Genomic DNA, 24,048 nt, shown 5'->3' with positions numbered 1-24,048 from the left:
GTAAAAAGCCCTGAACAATTGCATCAGCCCCTTGCGGTTGGACATTCCTAAGCCATTCCACGTTAATCGTCCTCAGTGCTCTACTGTAATGCAATAACATTCAAAAGCCAGAGAGCACGTTCACCAATTAACAGAAAGGAAAGAAAAAGCCAATGCTGCAGGGCTAAAATTAAGAAACACCAACCACGCACCCCAACTCCAAGTAACTTGGAATTAATTGACTTTCATATGAGAACCTGCGTTTTCTTACCTTGGGTGTGAATAACTCTGTCATGATCTAGAGTGTAGTTGTCTGAATGAAGATCAGCCCCGCAGATTGAAATCAGCACCAGGAGAAGTAGACTCTTCATGTTTATAACCCACAGAATCTTCTTCACTGTGAGAGCATCACATACAAAGAGGCTTGTGAGATTTGGAACCCTTTGGAGTGTTGCACTGCACAACTTATTACCGTCTTATCATCATAGAATGGGTCTGTAAAAATATTTAACCCAATCTGTTCAGAAAGTTACTGTAGCTGTCTTTGGGAGCTGAAGACTGCAGCTTTGAATAATTCCAGTTTCCCTCATGCAGCCAGAGTCCAAATAGTGTTTAACTCTATCTTTGCAGAATTGTAAATCTAGTAATTTAAATCACTACTGTTTTGATATAGAAAGTTACAGTTAGTTACAAAAAGATATGGCAAGGATTACAAATTATTTGGATCTCTGAATTTGAAGTATTACTTAACAAAACCACCATCTGACATATCTGCATGTGAGTATCACCCGGTCTAATTCAGAACTGAATCTTAAACCACAGCAAAAGAAGAATATTTGCATGAAACTTGACAGCATCACTCATTTTATATCTGGAGTCCTAAGCAGGTTGGATTTGTTTGTCCTGAAAAAAAAAAAGAAAAAAGAAAAGAAAAGAAGAAAAAGAAAAAGAAAAATCCCTGATGAAGCAAAAGCAGCACATTTATTACAGATTCACTCACCATCTTAAACACTGGTTGGGTTGATGGTGAAGAGTTGAAGATTAGGGACAAACTAGGTTAGAGTTGTGCAGGTACCACTGCAGTCATCCTCATTGATTTTTCATTCATTCCTACCTAAAGTGCTGACGCACCAGTTTAGGGTGCCAGGTGGGGTCTCTGCAGTCAGCAGAGGCATGGCTGCAGGGAATGTCCCCCTGCTAGCCTCCCAGGGCAATTAGGCAAAGGAAGAGCTGAGACAGCAGCCTAACACAGCCCTGGTCCTAAGTGAAAGGGGCAGAGCCATCCCTTGGCTGTTCTTTACTGCAAGCTCAGTTTCATCAAAGGCGGACACAGTCCCCCCAAATGTTGCCATTGGAAGGACCAAAAAGTGACTCCAAGTGATACAAACCTTATGACCTTGGCAGTATTTGCCAGGCAAGAATTTCAGTGTAGCTCCTCCATTTCCACGTGAAAGCCGAGGCAAGTATGAACAAGGGCTTTCTTTTTCTCCCGTGCACATCGCAGCCTTAACAACGCTTGGCTATTTTTAAAACTGAAATTGCACAGTACTGGCTCCCCACACTAATTTGTTTCTTCCAGGAAAGCCTGACTCCCTGGAATACTCATTACAGAGCGCTGAGTCTGTTCCTGGAGGTCCTCATAGGCCTCCCTCAACTCCAGAGCCCGATGACACACTAGTCACGAGCGTCCCGGTCTCTCCTGGGGCAGAAATCCCTCTCTGCATTCTCCTCTCTAACGCCGGGTGTTGCTGTGGTGCCTGTGGCTTCAGCCGTTCACGTTAGCTCCAATCCTTTTCTTTCTTTCCTTATGTCACAGAAAGAAGATGGTGGATGAGCAAATGAAGAAACTTACTCTTCCAGAAAATTGAATGTCACTTTCCAAATGTTACTTCATTTGCTCATCTTACTTTCTGAAGTTCACTTGCCTGTGACTCTGAGGGCTTTTTGGGAATGATTGTTTTTAAAAAATTTTTAAGAATATTTATTTTTGAGTGAGAGAAAGACACACACAGAGCATGCGTGAGGGAGGGGCAGAGAGAGAGGGAGACACACAATCTGAAGCAGGTTCTAGGATCTGAGTTGTCAGCACAGAGCCCGATGTGGGGCTTGAACCCACGGACCTCGAGAGTGTGACCTGAGCCAAAGTCAGACGCTTAACTGATTTAGCCACCCAGGCCTCCCAGAAATGATTACGTTTTTGAAGATACTGACTCTTGTCCATAGGAATATTATTAAGAAATGTTACCCCTTTTCAGCTCAGAACTGCACTTTGGGTGAATAAACATAATAAAAGTGATCTTTTGGAATTTGGAATATAATTGGGACAATTACGTGCACAAGCAGAAGACAACAGGCAAACCAGCACAAGAGGTGTCACAGGCTCTCTGCCTGCCACGGGAATCAAAGGAGAGGGGAATGTAGGGCTGCCTGGGTGGCTCAGCCGGTTAAGCATCTGACTTTGGTTTAGGTCATGAGCTCAAGGTTTGAGAGCATGAGCCTCACATCAGGCTCCGTGCTGTCAGCTCATGACCGGGAACCCACTTCGGATTCTGCGTCTCCCTTTCTCACTGCCCCTCCCCGACTTGCGCTCTGCGTCTCTCCTTCAAAAAAAAAATAGACATTAAATTTTTTTAAAAAAAAGGAGAAGGAAATATGGAAGAGAGAGTGGGAGGAAAGCCTATAATTTCATCAGTTAAAGAGTGGAGAAATTCTAAGTGAGGTATCGGATGAGCAGAGGTAGAGAACTTACTGCATTAATTTTCGCATTTGTGTGGTCATTTACAGCAGAATTTATATACACACACATACATATGCACACTGTTAGAGTTGTACATCCTAGCACTGCAGTCACCCTCATTTTTATTCACTTTTACCTAAAGCATATTACACACAAATTTCTGTATCTCCTTTAAATCCATACTATAGTATTAGAAATTATATCACTAAAGGTTCATTCCATTGAATTAACATGTTAATTGTCCAACATCTCAATTTTAAAATGCAAACATCCCAGATTAGGTGGGGAGTATAAATAATAATAATAATAATAGTAACAACAGCACCTTTTAATTGAATGTGTACTTTTTGCCAAGTGCTATGCTAAACACAGTACCTACAATGGCTTGAGACCATGAGACTAAAATTCCCATTCTTCCTGACACAGATAGTTACCTTGCTGAAGATCATACAACTAGGAAGCAGTAAGTCACATTTGCTTTCAAGCAAAAGCAACATCTACTCTGAGTTATATTTCTTGTTCTGAAAGCAAAACTTAACTTGTTATTGGTTTAATTGCCTTTTTTGTTTAGGCTCCTTAACGTGTACCTATTAAGCTCTTAAAACCTCCATTTGTGTTATATGAGAATATAAACTTGTTTTCCCACAACTTATAGAGGAGAAGTCAGATGGCACTTTCTTTAACATGGCTGTGCCCTGCCTCATTTGTAAAACCAACCCAGTGCCGTGGACACTGCCTTGATGCTCATGTGCGCGCACACACAAAAACACACACAGACACACACACTGTCTTCATTTTAAGAAGGGTATGGCACGTCTTCAGTGATTTGTGATCCAAATAGAGGTGTGTACACTTTCACGTGCCCTCACTGGCATTCATGCCCTCCAAGCAGGAGAGGGTGTGACTAGTACATGCTAAGCTCCCCTGGCCTCATTACAGTTGTCTCACCAAAAGAGGTGAAACTAGGAAAGCGAACTCCAGGCACACAGTGTTCAGGTGTTGAAGCAAACCGCATTGCGACATGAGGTACTGCACACTAGGGTGATGTCCTTCAGGACAAGGGCTGTGCCAGAGGTCTGCGTGCTAGTGCTCAGTGGAGAAGGATGTCTCAGACGCAGCAGGTGCTCATGTGAGTGAATGAATTGAAACCTGCTTATTTGTATTTTGTAACAATGTTTTCTCTGAATATCTCGGTATGTTAGGTAAAAAGTTTTAGTTTTTGATATGAAATTCCTAAAATTTAGGAAATCTGGGGGACTTTTATACCACCATTATCAACCTTGAATTAGCACTCAGTTCACCTGCAACTCACACCATCGACGGTCTCTTTTTACAGGCCGTCAGCCTGGATGGGAGATGGTGCAGCCAGTTTGAAGATGGGTTCAAACTGAATTGCCTGTGTTCTTGGTCAAAGACATATGATAGGGCTGTAATTTTCCAGTGCTGCTTTGGTGATAATTAAACTGCTATTTGGAAGCAAGGTAGTGTAGCCAACATAGACATCTAGGAGTTTGATAGAAATATAGATATACTAATACCAACATTCAAATACCAAAGTGGCCAATTGCTATTCCTTAAACACTATTAAAATTTGTGTTAGGATGGTGGCTACACTGTGACACAAGGTAATGTATAGACTTGTCAAATCAGGGGTGCGTGGGGGACTCAGCTGGTTGTGTCAGCCTTCGGCTCAGGTCATGACCTCATGGTTCATGAGTTCGAGCCACACATTGGGCTCTGTGCTGACAGCTCAGAGCCTGCAGCCTGTTTTGGATTCTGTGTCTCATTCTGTCTCTGTCCCTTCCCCCCTCATGCTCTCTCTCTCTCTCAAAAATAAACATAAAAAAAAATTTTAAATTAAAAAAAGAAACAAACCACTGTGTTGTACACCTGAAATTAATGTAGCACCGTGTGTCAACTTTAATTGAATTTAAGAAAACAACAACAAATAAAACTACTGTGTTAGGTAGTAGATTAATAAAACCAAGTGGAAGGTATGCATGCTGTTTTCTGTGCCAGGAGAGCTATGTCACATATTTCCTGAACAAATACTATATGCTGAGCACTGCCCTTGAAGCTTCATCCATTTAATTATTACTTCTCAAAGCAATGCAATGGAAGAATCGTATTATTATACACATTTTACAGTTCCAGAACCAGAGTCGGAGTGGTGAAGTCCAAAGCACATAAAGCAATAGCCAGGGGACCTGACTCCAGGGCTTGCACTCTCTGGTGCCACTCACAGCATCTGTCCTGTGTGCCTCAAGGAATGCCATCAGCTGTCCCAGCCAGGTCTCCCAAATCCCTTACAGTTCACACAGGCTAGATTGCTGTCCTTCATCTCTCTCTCACTGGATGATAGGAGTAGCACCTCATCACAGCCCTGTTTGCACAAGACATGTTTGAGTTCACAGTATAGATGTTTTTCTCACTGCATGTCCAGCACTCAGAACTTCCCTGTGTCCAGAGGAAGGATGAATGGAAAATCAGACCAGGGAGAAACAGCTACAAGGACCAAAGCAGCGGAGACTGAGGAGAGTTTAATACTGTTTAAAGAGTTTCACGTATTATTATATGGAGGGTAGCAAGAGTTACTTTTTCTCTCCACTAAGGACTTACCGAAGTAAACCAGGTGTCCATTTAGTACTTGAAACTTAGTTTAAAAATTATAAGAATCAATACAAAGGTTACTATACATTGAATAAGAATCTCATTTGACAGAGTTACTTTGAAATAGATGGAATCTTTTCCTCTTTGGTATCTTTCAAGTCTGATCTAGTTATAGGCAAAAGAGCGTTTATGATCAGTGCTTCTTAAAAATTAGTCAGTGGTGCAGTGAAATGGAAAAAAATAAGAAAGAAAAACAAAAGAGAAGGGAATGCAAAAGTGTACTTTTTTATTTGGTAAGGTTAATTCATTTGGTAAGGTTAATTTATTTTTTAAATAAAAATTTGTTCTTTTTTTGAAGTAACCTTTTTTACCTTTTTGCTAGTAGAATGGCCTTTATTTCAGGGAATTAAGAGTTATAGACTTCTCAAGTTGTATATTTTTTGTGTTGACCATTTTTTTAAAATGATGACCTTATGCCAACTTCTCAGTTGTTTTACTGTTATTATTTGGCCTTGCTTTCTGTTTTGACTTTACAGAGGTGTGCAATCCAGTAGTCAGACCTCTGACCCAAATGATGGCTAAAGAATTCACATTAATGATGCATTCGAATTGTTCAGTGTGCAGAGGGAAACTTGGATTTTTACCTAAGCCCCAGGATTTATTGCACACAATGGGGGTGGTAGAATGCAGAACAGCTTGGAATATACCCAATGCTCAAGAGAAAAGGCATAATAAAAAAAGGAGAAATCTTTGTTCAATGATACAATTTCCCTCAGAGTGAGTCTGTATAAACTTCAAGTGAACATAGCATTTCCTCCTGCCATATTGCATTGTTATATCAAAGCACAAGCTACTGAAGAGGCTAAAGAGCATTTTTGATCCCCTGAATTAGATGGCCAGCCAAGGTCACTTTCTCATCTGGTCGTGGTCAGTCTATTGCTTCCTAGGATCCTAATGACTCTTAGAATAACCTGCATCTTAACATTTATGAGTTATTTCTTTTTCTCTTTCCGTAGTTTGAAATCACCGACGTTATTTCCATTTGTCCTCTATGTTTTCCATCATTGTTTTATGTCTTCTTGTTTTTCCTCTCTACTTCTATTTCTCCATTCACTGCATATGAATCTTACCCTGCCTCTCCACTTTTCTCTTCTTCGTATATTTTATTATATTTATCACATTATTCAGTGTTTGACACGATTATATGATTAATCATCTCATCCAGGGCATAGAATGAACAGGAAAATTATTTATATGGAAAAACAGGAGTGTGTAAATTGGGGCTCTCCTGGGCAGATGGGGAGATATGGTAGAAGTGCAAGGAAGGAAGGGCAGAATTGAGTTTCATTTCATTCCTTGCTCTGCCACTATCTAGTTGTGTGAGCCTGAGATAAGTCATTCAGCCATTTTGGGGTCCAGATTTTTACCCATCATTTGGAATAGCTGATGACAAATGTCAGTGCCTTACACACATTATTTATTATTGTTTTTATGTAATTCTTTCTTACTGGAGAGATCAGGCCCTCCTCCATTCTACTTATGTTGCATTTTAGGGCTGTCATGCCCAGCAAACAAATTCATGGGTTTTTAAGGGGATAATATCAATAATGCTTGTTTAAATAGCAATCCAATTCACTTACTGCTTTTGGCTGGTCATTCTTTGCCAGCCCTCTCCTAGAGAATATTGAAGGAGTTTGAGACAAACTCAGCATCCCTTCACTTAATCAAAGTGCATTTGCTCAAGCTGTTCATTGACCCATCTGAAGCTGCTTTGAATAATTCTTGAGGTAAGAGTTAGACTTCCCCCAAACCAGCTTTATGAAAGGGTTCTACAGTGATTTTGTTTGCTGATAGGTTTTCCCAAACTGAAAAAAGGCATACATGAATAAAAATAGGAATTGCATTTGATGTTTATAGTGTTCAATTCTGCAAGCTTTTGTTGAGTATCTAAGGTGTGTGGGGGAAGCAGTGGATATACATATTAGTAAGTTTAAGAACTTGTTTCTGAGAATAGTCTAGCATTGCTCGATGAATAAATAAATGAAGCACATATAGCAGGATTCTGATACTTCTAGGTTATAAACTAAGTAAAACCCTAAACTTAAAGTAATGCTTAAAAGTTGCAAACATTTCACTCAAAGTTGATTTGCATGCAATACCTTCATTGGAATTGTGTTATCAATCCCGGCTCATACTTAGGTTGGAGATGGATTTATAGATATAATATAGTATATATTTATTTTATAGCTTATTTGATTCATTTTTCTACTATGAAAAGAGTAAGCAGAGTAAGTTATGCCTTTCCACTGTTGTAGTGTGTCCTCTTTAAGCAAGAATCTCTCAAAATGGAATAATACCACTGGACAGGTGGTTGTCAAAATTCACTCACGGGACAGGAAGGAAAGAATTTAAGTTGTAACTATAGTAAAAGAGTACTTTCTCATGATCGTATGTTCTTAGTGACTTTTGCATGTGTAGCCACATCATATGGGTGGTATGGCATGTGTACACAGACACACCTATTCATTCTGAAATTACATACTTAAAAATGTCTGTTTCCCTGTGCATTTACATGGACAGTCAGTAAGATCCTCCTTTCTGGTCATTCAGAGGAAATCACAGACTTGCTATCAATGCATTTCCATATTCTAGTTCTAATGTTAGCAGATAAGTCACAATTTGTTGGAGAAAAAAAAATGGTACCGTAGGTAGACAAGAAGACTTACGGTTTCTATGACAAGAAGCCATAGAGTGTAGTAGAAATTGCTACAGAAGCTTTAGTGTATTTTTGCCAGCTCTGTCTCCATACCATCTGCAGGTATTCTCACCATCTACTCAAAAGCTTTTGGTTATGTGAGGTTTCTAAGATTTCAGGCAGGAACATGTCTTCCATAATTAACGGAAGACATTAATTAATTAATTAGTTTGTTTCTTAAGCAGATAGTTGTTAGTAGAGGAAGTCAATAAATACGTTATTAACATATAACAATAAATACATTTTGATGATGGTGATGGTATAAGAAAATCAATATTTTCCCTTTTATTTACCTTTGGCAAATGGATTCTACTTTTGCTACCCTGAAAACCATAATTTTACCATAGAATATTAAAAATCAGAGTATACTTGATTTAAATATTGTATTGCTTGCTCTTAAATGTGCATCCTTCATGGAATACACAGGAAAATATTCTTTTTCTATCATTACACATAAAGAAAATGGTCAAAAATCAAATCACATCATGAATAATTCTTAAAAGACAATTCAATCTGTCAGAATATAAATTAACATAGCTGCCACTTCTCAGGAAATCTCATAGTTTCTTTATTGTTTAATAGGCTAAATGCCACATTATATTGGCATTATAATAATGATTAGATTATGGGGATAATAAGTCCACATGCTAGAGGTAATTTTGACTAAAATAAAAATTTCATTAACATTTTCTTTATTTCTAGCCTAGAGTAATTTCCTCAAAAACCAAAAATAAAGCGTATATCTATGTTAGCACCATTCTGTGAAAAAGGTTTTCTCTCTAGAGTGAATAAGCATAGTATAAAGAGTATTCTTGCTAGGCACTCTTGTGCAAGAAAGACTTCATTTTATCATTCATTCCTTTTTGATTCCATGATGAAAAATCTCAGTAGCATCAATAGCAAAGCATTATGTTGAGCAATAGCAAATTAGACTTCAAAAATATTTTTTAATGTATAAAATCAAGTGACTTACTGTCATTATCAGTAACCGTAAATGGTTTTTGAACACAAAACCAGGAATTCGGCACTAAGTTAAGAACTCTACAAAGGTAGACATATTCCCTAGTGAATTGCAATTCAAACAGAACTTAATTAAACACAGCATTTAAAAGAGATTGGAAGGAGCCCTTTAACCAAAAATGTAGACATCTTTTTTTCTGAAACAGTATAAAAGACATATATATATGTATGTGTATACATATATACATACATATATATATATGAAGAATTTAGATTGCTACCTCATTGTGTCCTAACAAATAACAAATCTGAAAACAGACAATAACAAATAAAACAACTTCCATTTTTTATTACTCATTTACATCATTTTTAAACTGTGGAAAAATAATTACCTTTTTAATATTTTAATGTGCAAATATGAATAAAATTGACAAATATTAGGACTGCTTTTAATCATAGGCTACATAAGAATGAGTTTAAAATCTAGCTCACATGCATACCAGTAATTGGATGCAAACCTCCACAGTCCTTAGAATTTGAAAGAAAAGTTTTTAAATAAAATATTTAGAAGTAGGGTTTATATGGGTAGAGAACTGATCATAACATCACTTACAATTAAACTCTGTTTGAAAGTATGTCTACTCGAGCTGACACAACACTATTTTAAGACTGTTTCATTTAAAATCTTGGCATGTCTTTAAAAGTTCAAAAATTTCAACAGCTCTAAGTTAAACATTATATTAACACTGGATCTAAAAATACAGCTGCACATTATCTACCAGACAGCTTTGGTGGCATCACGGACTAAGTGTCACCAGTTTTCTGCATAACACAAAATCCAACTCTAAACTCGGCACGGCATCCCACATCATGTGCTAAACTAGCTGACAAACAATAAGAATCAGGCAACTCACATATATTTTTTACGGTGATCAGACTCTGAGGAGGTGTAGAAAGACTTTAAATGTATGTCAATTCTGATTTTTTACCAAATACAAGGAAGAGCTTTATGATCGATGATTTACTGAGGTATCTGATCGTACTAAGTCATGATAAAAACAAAAAAATCCATTAACGATCGTTAGCAGCAGAAACTTCTGTCCCCTTCTTGCTTGGTGCAGTCCCCACCTCTTTTGGCTGACACTTTTGAGGTCTCTTCCAAGACCCTGAAGCAGGTTTACTATTGGTTCATATCCTACGTCAAAGCACGATTCTCATCAGAATTCAGTTCATTGGCTTATGAGTAACAAAGGCTGTTTCAGCCTAGAAGGCTGCGTCTACACCCCACAAAAAGGGAGAATACAATATTCTCCAATTAACTTGGCAAATATCCACAGTTAAGCTCATTAAATTAAGTTTCCAAATTGTTTTTATGATGCAAGATAGAGCCAATAATTCACCTTGATGGGTTTTTAAGTTATAGTAAGTTTTGAAAGTACTTTTTTAAGATTTTAAAATGAAATAATCCTCATTTACATCTTCTTTCGCTGAGGAATTTGTTCATTCTGAAAGCAACTAAAATCATTTAACGAACTAACCAACCTTCTTTATAGGCACTGAAGCACTGACTTAGTCACTTAGAGCTGACTACTCTAGATTCCAAAGCATCTACATAATTTGTAACTTTCTTTTCTAAATAACAATATCATTTACAACTTTTGTAGTATATAAGTATTAGGCTTGCCTTTGACTTAGAACTAAATAATCATCTGAGTATAAAATATAAACATATGAGTAGGATTCTCACAAAAAGTAGTGAAGATATGTACACCTGAATCTCAAAGGTTTTCAGGGTCCTTGGACACCATAAAATTACCATCCCCACCCCTTCCACAGACTCTTCCTTTCAATCTGGCTCCAAATTCCCACCACTAGAATTATCAACACTAAGTCTCCCAGGGTCTTTTCCATTTCAAATGTGACCATGGCTTTGTAAAGTTTTATGGAGAGTCTCAAGTCCATGCTAGTGAGAGCAGTGTAGAGGTGCCATTGTTCCTGGGTGGGTTTTGCCAAAGTTCAGAGGAAGGGAGCCAACGTAAAAACTGTGTTTTGCTCTTCCACAGTTTTCATAGAAAGCAACATTCATTCCCTGAACATAAAAGTCCCAAATTCTCATCAATGCTGAGCAAATGACAGTTGAGAATTATTTCTGTACTTAAGACCTTTGAATAATCTCTTTTACCTTGTTAACTAGCAGGTATGCAGATGTATTTATACCTAAGTGATGAAATGTGATCTTGAGAATACACAGTATCAGGAAAGCAAGAGAAATGGTAACATTGTATAACTCTTCAAAAAAGAAACTGCCCATCAAACATAGCACATGCACACCTTACATACAGAGCTCTCAGTCACTGTGCTTGGAGGTTGGTAATAACTGCACAGCTGAAAATAATTTGTAGTGCCTACTATACAGCAAATACCGAAGAGGACGCCTAAAGCTACAAATGTCATGGGCAATAAACCCTACTTCTAAATATTTTATTTAAAAACTTTTCTTTCAAATTCTAAGGCCTGTGGAGGTTTGCATCCAATTACTGGTATGCATGTGAGCTAGATTTTAAACTCATTTTTATGTAGCTTCTAAAAAAGCGTGCTTTTGTAAGCGGTTGTTGAACATGCAAAAGCCCCTATCTCTGAGAAGCACCCAGAAAAGAACAGGAGAATGAAGAGGAGGAGCAAGAGGGGAACGGGGAATTGGGGAGAGAGAGAAGAGAAGAGAAGAAGGAGAAGAGGAGGAAGAGAAAAAGGGAGGGGAAGGAGCAGGAGAAGAAAAACTCAGCAGCTGGAAGAGAAGGAGCAGTGTTCCTTAGTGCTAATAGACACCTGGCAGCAACAGCCACTGGAAATGGGAAAAATGACTTGAAGGACAGAAATCACAACCAAGAAAAACCCGCCAGATAGGCTAAGTGAAGAATCTGAGCAAATCCAGAGAGGGAAATACCAGCCTTATGTAGTTTAAGGGCCCCTGAATTATGTACTATGCCATATGAAGCCACAATTCAAGTAATTATCCACTGAGTACCGCTTTATGGCAGGCAAGTAGAAATGAGGTTTCAGATCCCAAAGCAGTCACCCTTCAGGAAGGCTGCACAGGAGCAGCACAGAACACAGTGTGAAGTGCATAGAGACATACTCGGGATGCTACGAGAGAAAGAGGAGGGGCTTCCCAGGGTAGAGGGCGAATGGCACCCTCTGGAGTTGTACGATGCAGCAGCCTTGGCAGGCACCGGAGCCAGCCTGGGAGGAGACAGGGATGGTTTCACTAAGAAGATGATGGCACAGCTGTATCTGCAAGACAAGGAGATAGAGAAGAGGGCAAAGCCCGTTGCTGTCTATCAGAATAGCCTGCGCTAAGGAAATGAGCTGGGAGAGGCCTGGGGTTGCTGACCGGTGCATGAAGCCTCACGTGACTGCAGAGTAGGATCATCAGAATAATGATGTGGATAAGCAGGAGCGTGGTCGGACAGGCAGCCAGGGCACGGTCAAGAAGGCCTTGCAAGGCAATGAGAAAGAATGAAATCTGGCCACGTGTAGCGACATGGATGGACCTTGAGGGTGTTATGCTGAGCGAAATAAGTCAGGCAGAGAAGGACAAATACCATATGTTTGCACGTATAGGAGGATTAGGAGGAACTGAACGGAGGACTGTGGGGGAGAAGAAGGGGGGAAATGGTGGGGGAGAGGGAGAGAGGCAAACCATGAGAGACTCTTGAATGCTGAGAACAAACTGAGGACTGATGGATGTGGGGGGGGAAGGGGGGAGATGGGCATGGAGGAAGGCACTTGTGGGGATGAGCACTGGGTGTTATATGGCAACCAACTTGACAATAAACTATTTGTAAAAAAAAAAAAAAGAAGAAAAAGAAGAAGAAGGCCTTGCAAGGCATGCTAATTTGCATTTTTCCTGATGCTAGCGGGTCTTCTAAACAATGCTTCACCACTACTGCAAATCATTTACCTTATCTCTACATATCTCAGAGCAATACCCTAAAAAGATAACAGAGAGCACTACAAACAGGGATTTTCTTGATCATGCCATGTTCTATTTACTAAAGAAGTTGCATCCATAACACACTTTCAAAAGATTTCCGATGTTTTACAAAAAGCATGATGTAAACATTTCAAAGTCTGTCAGGCTAACTTTTAGTATTGGATTTCATCTACTGTTCGGGAATGCCAGATTCACACAGATGTTGCTGTAAGTTCAGCCTCAATGTAATCACAGAGTACCCCGAACATTTAATATATTTTCATATTGGGTTGTATCGAAAGAGTGTCAAGTTGCATGCTTGAAGCTAGTTCTCTGAATATTATGTGGGATTCAAGAGCAGAATACACTCCATTGCATGAGTGTGTAACTCCTGGAATGCAAGCTCCAGAACGGTAGAAATTATTTACCATGATATCCTCTGGGACCCACTAGGAGCTCAGGGGCATTGGTGTTGCACTGTGCACTGCAGAATGAATGGCACCCCCCAGCATTGTATGGTACACAACCTGCACAACCGTATGTTGTAGCCCTCTCGATATGAGACATAACACACACACAGACACAAGTAACCTATTGAACAAATCATCACATTTCATACAAATGAAAGAAACAATCATAACTTTTTCAAATGACTAATGAAGCATATCAAAGTGATTCCATGCTAATGTTACAAAAGTCTAAACCTCACTGAGGACAAAAACTGGATTTCAGAGTTTAATGATATTTTATAAAGATACTCCTGGCATCTAGTGAGATTTCCCTGACTGTACAATGAATGAATGAAGGAGGTCGGAATCTCTGTGGTCCTAAACACAGCTGATGTAAGGGTGATCCACAGTTAACTAAAGCAGTTACTAGAGTAACTCAGTTACTCCCTTGCTTGGGTGGATTGCTATGATCCTTTCTTACCTGCCTCAATCTCAACCTGCCATGGGCATATCTTGTACTTGGCTGGTCATTTGAAAAGCATAATCCACTCTAACATAAGAGCCCGCTTTTGGCCAAGGGCATACATCTGCTTATACCTGCTCTCAAGTATTTCCACACAAGTTTTTACGGTCCGTTTGCAGGAGAACATAAAGCACAAAAGTTACTAAAACATTTACACAGGCTCTCATTGCTAACTGCCCACCTCCTCTACCTCTATCATCAATCCCTAGGCCATCTTCTTGATAGAATATTCTCACACCGATGGAAAATAAACATAGGATAAGCTCCTGAAAGCTTAGTATGAGTGAGTCGATATTTCATCAGTATTTTCCACTTTATTTCTTCATACTGGTACTCTGGAGATTGTCTGAAGTTGGACTGCCACTGACGGCAGTCAAACAAAAATTAGGGATGGAGAATGCAGTCAAAGAGGGGGAAGAAAGGAAAGAACAAGATGGCAAAAATATCTGTCTCACTTCCTCCTACCTGCTAATTTAAAATTTACCTAAGGATCATGCCCTTAGACTAACACCTTGCATGATTATCTGACCTCTGTCTTAAAAAAGGAAAGGTATGACAGGGAAAACAAAGAAGCAGCAGTTATGAGTGGTGAAAAGGTAGAAGAGAGAACAAGACCAGTCTGTCCAATATAATCACCTTAGTGAGGCTTTCTGAACTCTGCTGGTCTCTTCCTCCACAGCTTATAGAAACCTCCCCTGGCTTGTATGAGAGGCAAAGATAGTGAAATCCACATACTTTAATTCTCATCTTTAATAGCAAGAGCAGCAATGAAATAAGAAGGCTCAATGCTGTTGGACTTCAGGTGGTAATTTCTAGCAATGCATTCTGAGGCAACCATGTTATCTCTTTCTTTTGCTGATGCTGATTGAAAATGTAGTGCAGCAAATTCAGTGCCAACGCAGGCAGAGGCCCCAACCCCTACCTCATCCCAGACATTTCAGAGGCTTGGCATGTGAACTTAGGAAACTCTTTGGATCTACATTGCCAGGCCACAGGGTGGGAGAGGAGAGTCAAGCAGGTGGGGTGCAAGGTGACACAAAACAAAAGAAGGCCAATTAAATTTCAGGAAGTTCACAGCAGGATAAGGTTTATTTTCTCCACATCTGGAAGGGTGTGTTGTTGTTGTCGTCATTTTTTTCTTATTCCTGAATTTCAAGGGAAGGATTTCATTCTGTAAAAATGCCATTAGAGACAAAAAGCTAATAGGTTAAGCTGGCTGTTTGTAAGTTAAGATAGTTAATGTGACAGGTATCTAAAAATATATACAAAAGAGGAAAGGTACTTGAAAATAATGAAAGGACTTCAACATAACTGGTATAAAAAGGGCTGCAAGTTATTAAAAAGCAAACCACACACACACACACACACACACACACACACACACACGAAAAGAGGACGAGACAGTGCTCTCATTGAATCATTAACCTCAATGATCCAGTCCAGTCAAAATCAATTTTTTAAAAACTGCACAATTGGCAAACATTCTCTCGGTATGTAGTGAATAGCCTCAGGATGCATCTGCTGTTTCTCCCATTGAATAGCATGGCCCTCAGTTAAGGAGTCCTTGACCACAATCTGCATTTCTAGTTGATAGTTTAGGCAGGTCTTTGCAAAATGACCTGTTCAGCAAAAGCATAGATTTCTGTTTAGTCTCCTGCAGAATGACAGAATAAATATCTACTTACTGGCATAGTATTCAAAGCAGTTTATTCAACAGTATTTTAGAGGAAAGTATATAAAATGCAATTCATAGCCCCAAATATCTTACCATTATGGAATCCAAAGCAGGAATGACCTTTTTAAATCCCATTGGATTGCATTTGATGTCATACAAATGTGATCAGATGCTCAGTTTCCCCAACTAGAATGTAACTCTCTTGCCCAAATTGTATTGTCAGTCCTTGAATCTCTACCATGCAGCCTGGAAGAATGTCCTCATGCTATTTTGTAAGTTATCTGTCAATTTTAATATTTTAGAACTTTCTACTCTTTAATCTGGATAATGGAAAGAAAGGAGAATGTATCGGGAGATTTGATTAACTTTGTATTTTTGTTCTTTGGTGTTACAAATATCAATTATGGAAATGCATTTATAAGAATATTCCCAGTTACTGCTCTTCATCTGACACATCAAAAGGCTTCGTTTGTCCCCTTGGTTTTTGTTAAGAAACAAATACCGGACAGACAAGAATTTCTAGTCACAAAATAAGCCAAATGTGATGAAGAAAATGTGTTCTTATATCCCTCCATTCTTTCCTTTGTTTCTATTCTTTCTTCTTCCTCCCTTTAGAACACCCTGATGTGGGGGACATTTTAGTTACTCACAGACTTACATTTCAAGGCTCTTTCTTCAGACCTGCTATCCTGACCCTAGTGATAGCTCTTTTCTGACCTTCCGTATCCTCAAATCCAGTATTTCCTTTGCCTTGAGGCTTCTGTTGGTCCCTTGCTTCTCGAACAACGCCTTCGATTTTTATCTTCCAGAGCGAACATTTTAGGCAATGGGAGAAATACTTTGCCCAAGAAATCATCCCAGTGACTACTGAATCACACCATCCACCTTGGCTGCCTGTTCTGAGGCACAGGCCACGTTTATCTCTATATAGCAGGATAGTTCCTGCCATTCTTTATTTGGTTCTCTTCACAAGTTAAACTTTTCAATGTCGACAATGGATCTGGCATGAAACCACTGACATAGTCCCCACTTTAAGAAGCCTTTATTCTCAATTGTAACATGAAGTTGCTCTAAAATACTACCATAATGGCAAATCAAAGTCTCTCCAATAATTTAATGCACATGAAAAGCAAATGGTTTTGAACTCGTGAGCACCCACGATTGTGGATAATTTCCTGGGATAGTAGTTGTCAAATGCAGGCAGGTTTGAATCTTTTTTTTTTTTTTTTTTACTCTGGAAAATGGATATTTGAGGAAATTTTATTTAAATGAGAGACATTAGTATAGACTGGGGAGACAATAATGCTGTAAGGTGATGCATTCAGGGCAGATACTGGACAGAGGCAGAAAACGTCCATCACTTTCTGCTTATGTACAATGAGAAACAGTTACTAATAATTCCATGAATAAAGCCTTAAACTAAGAAAACTAAGCTGAAGGCCATGGCAATATTCATTTGCCCACCAATGCCTATTTGGCCAAGAGAAGATGAAGCTTAGCAGCACCATGGGGGAACTTATTCAGGCTTATGTACAATTAGTACAGACATTGTATTAGTACAGCCAAAAATGCCATTTAAAATGTGCTTGCCTGGAAGACTTGCAAAGTCTATAATAGGTATGAATAAAGTCTACTTTACTTGAATTTGCTCAGTCCATTAGCCAATCACCCTAATTATTAGGCCCCCATTTGTGTAAGATTTTCTTTTTTCATGACAAAATTAATTTGACCATCCTTTCTGTTTGGGGTGGATGGTGGGGAGGATTTGGAGTCACTGGATTTAGCCAAGGCCCTAACTGAACATTCTGAGCCTAAATGGTGATTGTTTTCATTGTCAAACTGTTAGGTAGACACAGCCAGTATAGTAATGAAAACCACAGTTATGAGTATTTGAATAGTGATGATTAGTAACATTGTCAGCCTGTCCTATGTTTCTCTGGAGGGGACTGCTGCCCAAATGATTATTTTTTTGTGCAATAAATGGCCTCAAAACTGAAATAAATTTTTTTTTTCACTGACTAGCCAAGAAGTCTAAAAAGGAGAAAGGAGATTCTGGAAGAAGGAAGTACTGACAAATACCTACTGCAACTACTTTAGTCTTTTGCCTAGGGCAGACTGAAATTGGGGGAATGGAAGGCAGATAATATCTGTAGAACACATGAGTGATTTCAGATTTGAAAGTAGAATCAAATATGCAGACTAAGGCCAAGTAATGACAATTTTTCTCAGAAATGGAGGAAGTTCTTTATTAAATATCCTTAGATATTTAAATTTTATTGTACACTGATTTTAATATAGAATGTAGAATGCACATAGGCATCTATTTCCATATAAAAATAATAAAACCAAGTACACACACACACACAGAGTTATGCTCAGTTAATTCTAAGCCCAAATATATACACATTAAACATTTTTTTCTTCCATTGGATTTATGTCGTTTTTCCCTCTTAAAAGTCAGAGATAGGAAATTCTCTGTTAATAAACAAAAGACACTAAATTTCTATTCATTCTTCCTTAGTTTTAAGTTAAATAACTAATATCATTTTATATTTGTAGTATTACTTGTTCACTATTTTCTTCAAAGAACTATTTTTTAAAAGACCACCCAGAAGTTTGAACTAATTGAGGAAGCAATCTTCAGCTTACTTTAGAAGAAAGACTGCATGGGACATATTCCTGGCACTAGTCTTTGGTCATATCTATTTGGAAATAATGAAAAGGACAATCATTTTGAACATACTTGGTCTTTTCTTTTTGCCCTTAAAAGACCAAAACATTCATAGTTAAGAATCTCTGATACTTTTTTTCAGAAAAATTGCTTCATAATTTGAGGTTTAGAAATGCCAAGAATAAGCGAGCCACCCAAGGAGATCATAAAAGCCAAAGTCACAGATGTAGAAACAGGTTTTTAGTAGTGTGATGAATCTGAGTTTGGGAAAAGTGAAAGATGTAATTCAAAGTTGAGCATTTAGGCCATGGAATTCTCATTAGCTATTTGGTCATGAGAGAAACATCTGTAAGTGGGGACTAAAAGGATTTATGAAAAAATATAGAGGGAACACATGGAACCTAGAATAAGAAAAATGTTGGGCCACTTCTGTTTAGAGCCATGTTAATGGCATTTTCATCAGTACAATTGTGGCATCTTAGGGCTATTAATATGAGTTTGATATATTGAAAGCCCCATGTCCCTTTTTAAAGATTTTTTCTATTTTCCTCTCTTAGGTTATGATATTTGTGTGCCTTTGATTTTCTCCAGTCAGGGAAAAAATACCTGATATAATTTGAAAATCATTTATATAACTATTTGTTAGACATTCAAGCATGTTAGTATGATTAATAACCAAGTAAATCCTTTAGTACTATCTTGACTACTATTAAAATAAGTCAAATATCTTTATTATTACAAGTTTCTATGTATGTGTGTACTATTTCAGAAAAACTACAGAAATAAAGAAAAGCAAAAAGATGAAAATAAAACCATGTAGAACTTCTGCTTCAGATCCAGATGGAGTAAAAAGGGCAGGATTTATACCCTCCTGTCTAAACTAACTTAAAGAAAAGCAGACAAAACATAGAAAAACCCACACTCAAAATGTGCTATGTGTATGACTGTCCCAGGTTATTGCCTAAAGAAAGTTTCCGTGCTACAGTGCAGGATGATGGAGTCTACATCAATGCCACTGGAAAACTTCAGATGAGGGGATGGAGCACAGAGTTCTTGAAATCCAATGAAGTCAGAGATCACAGGGCAGAATGATGGAGAGGAGAGAAAAGAGAAGAGAGGAGTGGAGACGAGAGGAGAAGAGAGGAAAGATGTGAGGATAGGGGAAGAGAAAGGAGGGATGTGGGGAGGAGAGAGTAGCTCAAAGAAAGAACTTAAGTGATCTATACACCCAATATGGGGTTGGAACTCACAACCCTGAGATCAAGAGTCATGCTCTACTGACTGAGCCAGCCAGGCACCCTGAAAACATTTTTAATGTTAAATTAATCTGAAAAAGAAGAAAAAGAGGGGGCCAAGGAATGAAGAATAGAAGAGGCAAATAGAAAAATTAGCAACCTGATAGATTCAAAACCAACAATGTCAATATTTGTGTTAAATGTAAGTGATCCAAGTAAAACAATTAAAAGCCAGATATTGTCATAGTGAGTTTAAAAGAAAGACTGAACTATTTCCTAAAAGATACTCACTTTAAATGAAAAAGACAAAAAATATTAAAAGTAAGAGAATGGAAAAGTATAAAACTAATATAAAATATATATGCTAATACTAATAGAAAAGAATCTGGGGAGACTATGTTAAAATCAGAAAGTAAATTTTAGAACAAACTATCAGCAAGGAGAGGAGGATAATTTCATAATGATAAGGAGATAAAATCATTAGTAAGATATTACGGTCTTACCAAATGTATGCCCCTAATAGCAGAGTTTCAAAATACATGAACGTTATACCTAATACAACTGTAAGTAGAGACTATCTCTTTGTCAATAGTTTATAGAGTAAATAGTCAGAAAAATCAGTAAACCAAAAAAAAGATTTGGATGCTATAAATCAGCCTGATCTCATTGGTATTTATACAACATTCTATTCAATAATAGCAGAATATACATTCCTTTCATGTGTATATCAGGCATCTACCAGGATTCTACAAGATACTACATTCTGGGCCATCAAATACTTCTTAATAAATGTAGAAAGATCCAAGTCATGCACAATATACTCTCTGACAATAGTAGAATTAAGTTAGAAATCAGTTACAAAAAGGTAGTTGGATACACAGATCAATGGAACAGGATAAAGACCTAAGAACTAAACCCAAACTTCTGTGGTTAATTAGTCTATGGCAAATGAAGCAAGAATATATAATGGGGAAAAGACAGTCTTTTTAATAAAGGGTATTTGGAAAACTGGACAGCTACATGCAAAAAGGAAAGAAACTGGATCACTTTCTTATAGCATACACAAATATAAACTCAAAATGAATTAATGACCTAAATCTGAGACCTGAAAACACAAATTTCCTGAAAGAAAATATAGGCAATAATCTCTTCAACATTTCCCTTAGCAACATATTTATGGATCTGTCTCCTCAGTCAAGGAAAACACTAGCACAAATAAACCATTGGGACTACATCAAAAATAACAGCTTCTGGATAGCAAAAGGAACCATCAACAAAATGAAAAGGTAACCTCCTGACTGGGAGAAAATATTTGCAAATGATATATCTGATAAGGGTTAATATCCAAAATATATAAAGAAGTCATACAATGCAACACCACAAAACCACAAATAATCTGATTAAACATGAGCAAATGATCTGAATATACATTTTTCTAAAGAAGACATACAGATGTTCAACATCACTAATCATCAAGGAAGTGCAAACCCAAACCACAATAAGATACCACTTCACAACAGTCAGAATGGCTAGTATCAAAGACACCAGAAGTAAGTTTTGGTGAAGATTATAGAGAAAAGGGAACTCTTGCACACTTTTGGTAGGAATGTAAATTGCTGCATACACTGTCGAATATAATATGGAGTCTCTTTGAAAAAGTAAAAATAGAACCACCATATGGCCCAGTAATTCCACCAGTGAGTATTTACCGAAAGAAAAAACAATACTAATTCAAAGTGATATATTTACCACTATGTTTATTGCAGCATTATTTTTACTATAGCCAAAATATTTATTGCATACACATCTAAACCTTTTAGCCAAATAATAAGTGCTCTTTTCATTTTCACGGAAATAAAACCAAATTATATAGTGTTTTTAAAAATTGAATATATGATTGGCATCTTTCCATTTCATCAAATCTCCTTTTACATGGATATGGATGTTTAAATGTGTATAAAATATACATGTCAAAAATATTTTTAAAAATTAATCTATTTTGTATATGTAAGTATATTTTTATCCTTTTTCTAATAAAACATTGTCATCACATAGCTATAGATAAATTTTTAGCAATCTAAATTTATTTTCCTAGGCTCAGTTCTACAAAGTGAGGTTAGTAAGTTAAAAATATATATCTACAAAGTTGTGCACCCATTACCACTGTCTAATTCTAGAACATTCCATTACTCCTGAAAGAAACTTTATACCCGTGATAGTCACTCTCCATTCTCTGAAAACCACACATCTATTTTCTGTCTGTATCAATTTATCTATTCTGGACATCTCATATAAATGGAATGATACACTATGTGTTTTTTTAATGACTGGCTTCCTTCATTTAGCATCATGTTTTCAAGGTTCATCCCTCCTATAACATATATAAGTACTTCATTCTTTTTAATAATCCTTTGCATGGATATATCACCTTTTGCTTATCCATTTAGAAGTTGATGGCTATTAGGCTTATATTTTCATTTTTTGCCTCTGATGAACAATGCTGCTATGAACATCCAGGAACAAGTTTTTGTGTGAACTGGTAATGGAATTGCACTTCTGTTTTACATTCCTACAAACAATACATGAGGGTTCTGATTTCTCCATGTCTTTACCAGGATATGTTTTAATTAAACAAATTATTGTCTGTCTTTTTAATTATAACCATTCTAGTGGATGTGAAGCGACATTTTCATTTTTAAAAAGTTTATTTATTTATTTTAAGAGAGAGAGAGAAGCAGAGTAAGAGGAAGAGAGAATCCCAGGTAGGTTCCACGTCAGTGCAGAGCCTGATGTGGAACTTGATCTCACAGACTGTGAGATCATGACCTGAGCCAAAATCAAGAGCTGGATACTTAACTGAATGAGTCACCCAGGCACCCCTCATTTTGGTTTTCTTGTTTCCCAGTGACTAATGATGTTGAACAACTTGTCGTGTGTTTATTGCTCATTTGTATATCTTCTTGGGAGAAATGGCTATTAAATTCTTTGCCCATTTTTTTTGGATTTCTTTTCTTTTTATTTTTTTAATAAGTAAGGTCTTTTTTTTCCTTTTATAGTTTATTGTCAAATTGGTTTCCATATAACACCCACTGCTCATCCCAACAAGTGCCCTCCTTCGTGCCCATCACCCTCCTTCCCCTCTCCCCTAGCCCCATCAACCCTCAGTCTGTTCTCAGTATTCAAGAGTCTCTCATGGTTTGCCTCCCTCCCTCTCCCCAACTATTTTCTCCCCATCCTCTCCCCCATGGTCCTCTGTTAAGTTTCTCCTGTTCCACATATGAGTGAAAACATAGGGTATCTGTCCTTCTCTGCGTGACTTATTTCACTTAGCCTAACACACTCGAGTTCTATCCACATTGCTATGAATGTCTTTGCCCATTTTTAAATTAAGCTGTTTTTTAAACATTGAGTTGTAGGTATTCTTTATATATTCTAGACAACAGACAACAGATACATGGTTTGGAAATATTTCTCCCAATCTGTGCGTTGTCTTCATTTTCTTGATGTTGACATTTGGAGCACAACGGTTTTTAATTTTGATGAAGCCCAGTTTATCCATTTTTACTTTGCTTGCTTGTGCTGTTAATGTCATCTCAAAGAAACCATTGCCTAATTCAAAGTCATGAATATCCACTCCTCTGTTTTCTTCTAAGAATTTTATAGTTTTAGCTCCTACGTTGAGGTCTTGGCTCTATATTCAATGAATTTTGTGTATGGTATGAGGTAGAAGTCCAAACTGATTCTTCTGTATGTGGCTGTTTAGTTCTTCCAGCATAATTTGTTGAAAAGAGCATAGTTTCTCCATTGAATTGTCTTGGCACTCCTGTTGAAACTATGTTATTGATTTTTAAGAACTTTTTGCATATTAGGGATACTGCTCTTTGTGTTTTCAGTGCATAATGATGGTAAGCTACATCACATTGAATATTTTATATCTGTTTGGTTACTTCAGCTATGGCTGTGTAGAGAGAACCATGAAATAATCAAACAAATGTGGTGAGCTTACCAATAAACTACTGAAGGAACATATTTGTTTGTTTGCTTTTTGGGTTTGGGTTTTTTGGTAGAATTTATTCCTTCTGTCCTCTGTCTCCTTCCATAGTGCCCTTTGAAATAATCTTCTAATCCCTATTACACTTTGTATCTCAGCCAACAAGCAAAGGCTTTCTAGCATCTAAATGTAACTATCTGGCCTTATAAACAAAGATACAGTTTGTTTTTTATCTCTGTTCACCACTTTTCAATTTGCTCTTTAACCAGCTAATAATCTACCAAGAGCAGAGACTCTTAGAGGAGATTATTTTTGTTATCAGGTGTGTCCAAAATATTTTTGGTGATTTTCCATGATTACTATCCTTAGGGTAACTTACATAGAGCTTGCTCATGCTGAGTAACACTCCTTTGGTTATCCTTAAGGGGCAAATTATAAATTATCAAGGGCCAGGATTCCTTTTGTTTTACAAGAGAAATCCTATGGGCTG

At 37.6% G+C, this 24,048-nt stretch overlaps 1 protein-coding gene across 1 annotated transcript in view; it reads right to left on the bottom strand.

Moving 5' to 3' along the window:
* Window positions 1–24,048, bottom strand: part of HAPLN1 (hyaluronan and proteoglycan link protein 1) — a 72,073-nt gene that overhangs the window by 33,381 nt on the left and 14,644 nt on the right. The window contains exon 2 of the mRNA XM_077759846.1: window positions 251–376. Coding sequence (XP_077615972.1) covers window positions 251–350 — 100 coding nt within the window. The 5' untranslated portion in view covers window positions 351–376. The remainder of the gene's footprint in view (window positions 1–250; window positions 377–24,048) is intronic.

The sequence above is a fragment of the Crocuta crocuta genome, unplaced genomic scaffold (assembly GCF_008692635.1).
Source record: "Crocuta crocuta isolate KB4526 unplaced genomic scaffold, BGI_CrCroc_1.0 scaffold162, whole genome shotgun sequence".
In the NCBI taxonomy this organism is placed as follows: domain Eukaryota; kingdom Metazoa; phylum Chordata; class Mammalia; order Carnivora; family Hyaenidae; genus Crocuta; species Crocuta crocuta.
This window is presented reverse-complemented; position numbering and strand designations above follow the sequence as displayed.